At 29.5% G+C, this 9,019-nt stretch overlaps 1 protein-coding gene across 2 annotated transcripts; it reads right to left on the bottom strand.

Moving 5' to 3' along the window:
* Positions 1-5,963: 5,963 nt before the first annotated feature.
* LOC109819300 (protein EARLY RESPONSIVE TO DEHYDRATION 15) lies at positions 5,964-8,742 on the bottom strand. Of its 2 annotated transcripts, none has more exons than XM_020384986.3 (3): positions 8,583-8,742; positions 6,909-7,289; positions 5,964-6,417 (listed from the first exon to the last, which is right to left on the bottom strand). In XM_020384986.3, exons 2-3 carry the CDS (start codon positions 7,261-7,263, stop codon positions 6,251-6,253), a joined length of 522 nt encoding a protein of 173 aa, XP_020240575.1. In that variant the 5' UTR covers positions 7,264-7,289; positions 8,583-8,742; the 3' UTR covers positions 5,964-6,250. The 2 variants fall into 2 exon arrangements, with proteins under 2 accessions (XP_020240575.1, XP_020240574.2); XM_020384985.3 differs by having other exon boundaries at positions 8,546-8,591.
* Positions 8,743-9,019: the final 277 nt, after the last annotated feature.

Genomic DNA, 9,019 nt, shown 5'->3' with positions numbered 1-9,019 from the left:
TGTTTGCTCCTACATCACCTTTCTTACTTTCATACCCCCATCACACCTTCCACACCATGCCACTTGTAGGCTTATCTCTCTCTTTGAGAGTGGTGCCCAACCATCCCTATTCTTTTCTACTTTTGCATTCTTTTTCAATCTAGCACCTCATAGATGAAGGATTTTGTGAGAGAAAGAAGTTTTGAAGAGAAGATAATCGTTCTTTAAGTTAGTTCCATTATTTTTTGTATCTAGAGCAAGGTCATCTACATGAAGTTTAAAAGTGTTCTTGTCTTTGTTTCATTAATTTTCTTCATGTTCATATCTTTTTTGTATGTCTTGTATGAGTTTTGTCAAAGTAGATAGTAGTTATGGTGATAGTGTGAAACGATTTTTATCCTTCTTAATTTGAGAATTGCTTGTATCGATTTTGTTTTGATGATGCATGCATACAATGACTTTTTTCTTTCTCTTTTTCCATTTAACAAGACTATAAGTTGGTAAGTTTTGAACTTCGATTTTTAGTCTTGATTTTTATTTGTTTTTTCATCTTGATTCACTACTAGGAAATTGGCGTATAGTGACACATATCCTATAGTGACACAATAAGTGTCACTAAAAATTACTTTTACCTACACAATAAATATAATATATGTTGGTATATTGTTAAAAAGTGTGGGTATAAGCTATAGTGACACACAAAATATGTTGTTAAATTTCATTCAAAATCAACACTAAAATTGTGTATAGCTATATGCCAAATAGATATATACCTACATATATTATATTTATAGTGACACTTTTTGTATGTTACTGTATGTAACATTTATTGTAATGATTTCATTTTAATTTTCTCTGTTTCAATTTGAGTTGTTATATGTATCCAGCATTGTATGTGCACACAAATGTGTGTTTTATATCATACTCTTTCTTAGTTTTGTTAATGCTATATTTTAAATTGGTGTCAATTTTACATCATTTTGTTACTTTTGTTATTGTTAAATTTTGTCTATCTTGATTAATTATGTTAGTTCTTTTATGGCTTTAGAGGAAGATAAGTAAACAATTAATTTCATGTTTAATAAGGAGATTAATTTTTTTACTATTTTTGTTGATGTTAAAAGTTGTCTTACATTATTTATTATGTTTATTTAATTAATTTTTACAATTTTTGCGGAAGAGAAAGTAAGGATGATGTGCTGAAGACGGGAACACCTATTTTTTACATTTTTGTCTGCCTAGTCTTTTATGGTTTTGGGGAAAGTTGAGTAAAGGATACCATGTTTAATAAGGGGACTTTGACTTTTTTTTTTTTTTTTACTTTGGTGATGTTAAAATTTTTCTTACATGATTTATTATGTTTAATTTATCATGATTTTGGAGAAGAACAAGTAAAGATGATGTTGAGAAAAGACACACACTAGAATGGAGGTTGAATAGTGTGTATCAAAAACTCACGTTTGTGTAGTAAAAAGAAAATAACTTATGAAACAAAGTGTTGGAGAAGAGTCAGATGAAGCACCAGAGATTTTTATACTGGTTCGTCTCAACCATCAAGATTATGTCTAATTCTTAATTCAACCAAATTGAGTTCTACTAACTTTCACAAAGTTACAAGTATTCTTTTACCAAACCACTTTTGGCTCAATCATAAGTAGTCTTTGACTTGCCTCTTCAAGAAATTACCCAGATATTCTTTGAACAACAAGCCTCTCCAAGCTTAGCACAAAGTTTTCTTTCAACCAAGCCTCTTCAAGCTCAACACTAAGTATTCTTTCATTCTTTCAACCAAGCTTCTCGAGGCTCAACACTAAGTATTCTTTCAACCAAGTCTCTTTAGGCTCAACACCAAGTATTCTTTCACACAAACCTCTTTAGGCTCAGCCCTTACAACAAAGGTAATGGATGATCACATAGTTGTTTTGTCTCTTCTAGACATGATGTAATCAACAATGAAAGCACAAGTAATCTACAAAGAAATATGTACAAGATTTACAATGAAATATTTGTATCTAGTGTTTCTACTCTGTATATTTTTGTATGCTTCTCTATACAAATTTCTCAATGTGTATTACTTTTATATGTCTCTGTATGTGTCGCTCTACTACATTTGTTGTTTGAAGGCTTGATCATTTTATAGTAGCTTCAAAGAAGATGATTGTTACAACAACATTGAGTTGAACTTACAATATGCTTCACGAGTTGCTTCGTCTGTCTTTTTTTGTTGATCATATAAATTATCATTGATGCATTTAATGTGAACATTAAATGTCTTTTAGCAAAGTGTGTATCTCTTATATGATCTAGCAAACTACTTATCATCACTTCCTTCTAAATTGAGCATGACAAAAGCTATGTCAGCGAGAGTAGTTGAAGTTAGCGCAGAGTATTCTTTTGCAAAACCTTTTTCGTGACATCCAAGATTTTGCTTTTTTCTTCTAACGGATATTTTTCTTTTCCTTCTTTAACAAATTTTGAAAGTTCTAAAGCTTCTTTCTTGCTCAATCTGTTAAGGAATAAAATATTTAATGAAACCTAATGTTAGTCTCACTTGGAAATATACGTTTAATACATAGAGACTGACTATATGTTTCGTCTTACAGATGATATATATTTTCCATATTTCATCTGATATAGTATATCTTTGTAGATACTAGACTTTGCTTAAAAAGAAAATCTTTTGTTTGTTATCATTAAAAATTGAGGGATCTAAGATCATCTTTTAACTTAACAGATGACATGGTAGGAGATAGGGACATAGATACCTATTGTTTAGATAAATGTTGACTTATATTTTACTTTTTATTTATGTTAAAAATGTTTCCTCACTTTTCAGTTTCATTTTCTCTTCTCAAATAATAAACACTACGTCTTGTGTATGATTTTTCTATATCTCTTTTGTTCGTTTAAAATTATCAAGCTTAGTTCATGTTAACAAATGTTGTGTAACTTTATTTTCTTTTGATTTTTCATTTTTCATTTTCTTCTTTGGTATTTTTTTCTTATCCTTTCAATTTTGTTATTTTAAAAGTATTTTCATTTTTATTCTTTCAAAACTCAAATTTGAGTGGAATGAGTAAGTTATCTTATTCCTCAATTATATTTGATAAAATTGTCTCCCTTTGTGTTGGGTTATTTGTGTGTTTTATACTATGAACTTTAATTTTATTTTCAATATTATTTTCTTGTTAAGCATTTATATTTTTAAAGTTATTTTTTATATGCTATGTGAAGTTTACTTTTACATATATGTTCTAAGTTTTATTTATTTTAAATATCATTTTAAATTGTTGGTTCCTATGTTGTTTTATGTCTCACTTTTTACCGCTAAATGTTATCTATCTTGATGAATTATGTTTATTCTTTTATGGTTTTGGAGGAAGATGAGGAAACAATGTTATGTTTAATAAGAAGATTATGATTTTTTACTACATTTGTTGATGTTAAAATTTGTCTTACATATTTTTTATGTTTTTTTTTTTTTTTTTTTTACAAAGTTAGGGGAAGAGAAAGTAAGGATGATGTGTTGAGGACAAAGATACTCATTATTTAGATAAATTTTGGTTCATCACAAATTATAAAGTTCAATTCATGTTGATAGGTAATGTGTATAGAAGACATGTTGTAGGATTTTTTATCACTTCAATATTTTTTCATTTTTGACCAATACTTACAATATTTTGGTAAGCATTATACATAAGAAATGTTGTTAAAAATACAAAATAAATTTGATTTCTCATTCCACATTTTAAATTTCATTTTAGTTATTTTTAAAATATGATAAATAAATGTACATTGCATTAAAGTTTAAGCATTTTCTGTCCAGGAAGTTAATGTGATTTAAATTATATAAATCTCACTAATATTTGATATTTCATATTTCATAAAAAAGTTGTAGGTTGGTGCCAAATGAAAATAGTCTTAGTGTTATGTTTTGGTCACAAATTGCCTACATATCAACTATATTCATATATTTTCAATCATGTGATCAACTAACAAATTAATAGGGTGCCTTGATAATCTATCAATGTGCTACCAAATGCATTACCATTTTAACATTAAATATGAAATGTGAGATATACTTTAAACATATTAGGTGGAGCTAAATTCAACTTATGATGAATCTTAATTTTGGTGTCATAAATTTACATGTTTTGATTGTATATGTGTCATTTTAACTATGAATATTATACTAAACAAAATGAGATTAGTTAAGTGCAATATTAGAATACACAAATGTCAACATGTCTTCTTTTTTTTTGTTGGCTTAGTACACTTATATTAGAGTATTAATTTATCATAATAAAAATGTATTTAATTGTGTATGTATCTTTAATGTATATACATTTGACACAAATAAGGATTATTTGTATTGTATATGTGTATCTTATGCATGTTGAACTATATATAGATAACGCATTTTAAATGATCATTAAAAATGCAACTTTTAGTCTCAAATTTTTAACCTTACTTGATGACGAAGTAATTATTATAATAGTTTTCGTAACCAAAAAATGGTTGTTTTAATCTTGGTTGATAAATATTTCAAACCGAATACAATCTTATAGTTAATTAAATTAATGATGAAGACTGGATAAATTAGAATTAATGCAGTTCATAACAACTAATTCAAATTATTAATTCATTATGTTAAGTATTAACTAAATGTAATATGTAACAAATTACCTAAATTGTATATAGCTCATGTTAAGAATCATACTTTTATTTTTTATTTTTTTATTGCGTTAAACATTTTGTTCCGTTGAAATTCAATTGATTTTTTTTTTATCGAATATCTCATGTAACTTTTAATGTGTTGTTACATGGTCCCAATTTACATATCTCTTAGATGTATTTTGTTGTGGTGCTGAAAAACTTTGTCTTTCAAACTCAAATTATCATCCTTCTCAAGTTATTGGAAGTTATGAAAATACCATGATTTTGTTTCAAATCTCATTTTATATTTGATATTCACTGTAACTATTACTAGTGCATTTGAATATATTATCACTTCCAAAATTTCCTTTTACAATTTTACATTTTTTTTACAATTTTACATTTTTTTAATCAATTGATTACATATATAAACAATAATATTAATAAAATATAATTCTATCTTTGTTACCCATACAAGGCACAAATACCGTACTAGTTATATTAAAAATTGAATAAAACATTTGTTAATTTTTTTAATCTCTAAACAAATATTTTTACTAATTTTAATCCTTAAATGTTTATTTTTCTTCACTTTTGATCCTAAGTTTTTTCTTCTATAAGCATTTTGGTTCTTAACATCAAATTCTTTTCTCATAAAAAAGTTTTAAATACTAAAATGAGTTTTTTCTTGTATAAGCATTTTAGTTCTTAACATCAAATTCTTTTCTCATAAAAAAGTTTCAAATACTAAAACCAAATAAAATTTGTTTAATAATTAAAAACAAAAATTCCCAAAAAACATAAATTAAAAACGTATTTAATCCTTATCTTTAACATGCACAAAAAAAACTACCCAACTCTTCATAAATGGAGAACAATGAATTAAAACTACTATTTCCTTCCGATTTGGGTTTTGACAATTGCAAAGACATATAAAGAATGGCATCACTGACAGTCACGTTTCCAACTCAAAACCCAACGGCAACTACATTTGAATGGATAAAGAACATGTTGATATAAACGAAAGGGTAGAATGAGTACCATTAAGCAAAAGGATATTTCAACTTCGAATTCGAAGGCAACAAAATAGTGGGAACCAAATCATGGATGCAATACAAAATCAATCAAAGAATTGGAAGCATATGTTGAATAGGTGTTTCTAAATTTAAATGCATAAACTAAAACACAAAATCCATGTTAGATTAAATTAATAATCTCATTTCTAGTTACATTCTTAATCCTTTTCACATAAAGTCCACTAGGTCCATTGTATACTTAAAGCAGCTAGTATATCATTATCATCTAAATATAATCAATCAAGGCTTGAATTTAAATCCACACATCTCATGCCATCCAACATTTATTAATTTCCAAATTGAGATTAGGTAAAGTTCATCAACCATAGACATATTCCCGGATTTTGGCTGGTCAGAATTAAAGTCTCACCTACCTACAGTTCCGAGGGTTCCATCAAATATACAAGACCATAAACAAGAAAAATACAAAAACACCACACCCTCTATATACAAAACTTATTTCAACACAGATCTCATACTCTAGTCAGCAACTTGCAGCTCTGGCAAGTTATCAATCACTACGAGCTTCAAACTTTTCCTCAACGAGGTTGGTGAATTCGGAGAGACACACTCTTCATGTTCACATGCTGTGCTGGCTTCTCAAGGTGCTTTGCAAGCCCAGAAGGGGACTTGGGACCCCTTTCCCTTGGTGATGCTGATTTTGTTGTCAAGTTACTAAGAAGAGCTTTAACATCCTTGTTGAGACCTGATTAACAAGAAACAAATCAACTGAGATAATGTACTTTTTCTATCTTATGGTACCTATAACGTAGATCATGATATAACTAACTACTATAACATGATCGAGCTCAAAATAAAAACAAACTTTGTCATATCAGCAAGACATGCACTTCAAGGGGTTTGCATACCAAATTGACATCAATAAGCTCTCATTCCTTGAATTGCAGAATGGTAAGCCGGTAACCCCACAACGATGTTATATCATTGAAAAGGAAAGATCCATTCAATTTCAAACTAGATATCTTACTTTTCTCACAAACATCCATTATATCTAAACTAAAACTAGATGAGAAACTAACATTCAGCAGATAAACTAGCTTAATATCTTATGATCTGCTAGCTTAATAATTGAAACAAGCTTAACATCTCAACTAGCATTTGAAACAAAATGAAGTCATATAACTAGACTCACAAATAAGAAAATATCTCAAAAATTTTCATAAACAGTCAGAGTACCTTGAGGAGCCCCTTTTCCGTCATTAGAATCATCCTGAACGGGATAATCTTGAGTTTCAGAGGACATCAACTGCTCAAACTCGTTTTCTAGAACATTGAAATCTTCTTCCATGTCTAGATCAAATGTTTCTGAGAGAATATTCTCCATATCATCATCATTAGTAGAATCATTACCAACTTCTTCAAATTCTTCCTCCTTGTGTTGGCTCAACCAATAATCACGAAACCATGTTGAAGATTTCACAAGATCCCACCATTGAGGTGAAAAATCCTCCACCTGACGAAGAGCAGCAGGTACGAATAGAGGTGCATTTGGGTTCAGAGCAGAACTTCTTCCAGAGACCAATGCCATCATACCTCTTACACTAACTTCAGCTAGGTCTACAACAAAACAAAATATCAATATACACGATGATAGAGTGGTGTATTAAGGATATAAAACATTACTAACATTTCACTCTACCCACATACATCATATCAATGACACGATTTCTTCTAGGAAACAACTAAAAAGTAAGAGCATTGTAACTTTTCTTTTTTTCTTTAAGAAATATTATATTTCATAATTTATCATTTTTAATTTAGTGGAACACCAAAACATCAAGAAATTTCTAAATTTTGGCTTTATATAATTATGACGTATTTTTTAGTTAAAAAAATACTTTTTTCTTGTTTTCAAAAATTATAGACAGAAAAATTGGGACTCCAAGTGGTCCAAGCCATAAGGCCCAATCACCACAACAGTTCACAGAGAAGAGACATATACTATCACTTATCCCTGATTTTGGATCTAGGCCTATCTGATGCTTAATTGTCTGGCATAGATGCTTCTGATCAATACCATAAAAAGAAGATTCACCACAAAAGCAGCAATTCAGATAGCCTTTCATCACAGATCCTCCTCCTCCCCCAAAAACAAAAGGAAAAGAGAAAGAAAAAAAACCTTTTATCTATTGTTAGATTCCAAAAAAAAAAAAAATAGTTTGCAAGTGAGATCTACAGTTTTAGGAATTTATACAAGAAAATAGAATAACAAGCAGATCCGAGAATCAAATCAACCCAGTAAGCATCCACAACAAGAGATTCACTCAATTAAGCTAACAAATGCATGATCGCAAGAATAACAGCAATACGTCACAAGAGAAACAAACCTATTATACCCTATATCCTAATATCCAATCAAACCCAGAAATCAAAAGTGCCAAAAACAACCTAAAAAAATTATCAATAACAAGATCAACCCCTCCCACAAAAAATAAATAAATAAAATTAAAGTAACCAAAAATGTAAAGTGGCTGCACTAACAAAAAATTTAATCTTTTTAGTACTATTCCCACGCACAAGCACAAAATAAAATACTACTGAGAATTGGATCACTGTACTAACATTAAAAAAAATGAAATGGGTCACAGATAAGGTGGGTACATCAGCTAAATCAGAGTCAAACCATGAAGGAGAAGAAGAAAAAAATAAAATCCAGCATACAGTATTCTCCGCCCAAAAACATCAACCAACTATTGAGAATTAGATCAACAAACTACCAATTAAAAATTATATTAAAAAAAAATACTTCATAAAAAATAGGTCACAGGCTCAAAATTGAACAAGAAAATTGCATCCATAAAATGGGCACACACACATATAAAGAAAATGATGACTATGCTCCATAGTCACCTAGTTTCAGAGTAACACTGATGTTTGTGGCTTTGCTAAGATCACAATTGTGGAGTGAGTGAGTGAGTGAGTGAGAAGCCACAAAGGTAAATAAATAGCATCATGAAAAAGTGGATAAAGGGAAAGGGACAGCAGCTTCAGGTTCGGTTCTTCCGAAGCTGAGGTTAGGAACCGGTCTTTTTAATTGAAGTGTGGTCCCAACACGTGGCAAAAAAGTGACGAGAGTGATGAATATTTGAGAGAGAAAGGTTGATCAAACGGTCAGAAAAGGAACGCGTGGAGCAGATATTTATAGATAAAGGTCAACTATCACTAGTAGCCTTCTATGACTAGTAGCAGGATAAGGGTTGCTTTGGAAAAAATTATCTGTGGGCGGTCGCACAGTAATCAATATTTTATGAATAAGTTGCATTGAAATAATACAGAAGATGAGGTCT

This window comes from Cajanus cajan, chromosome 10, assembly GCF_000230855.2.
Source record: "Cajanus cajan strain Asha chromosome 10, NIPB_CcT2T_4, whole genome shotgun sequence".
Taxonomy (NCBI): Eukaryota; Viridiplantae; Streptophyta; class Magnoliopsida; order Fabales; family Fabaceae; genus Cajanus; species Cajanus cajan.
This window is presented reverse-complemented; position numbering and strand designations above follow the sequence as displayed.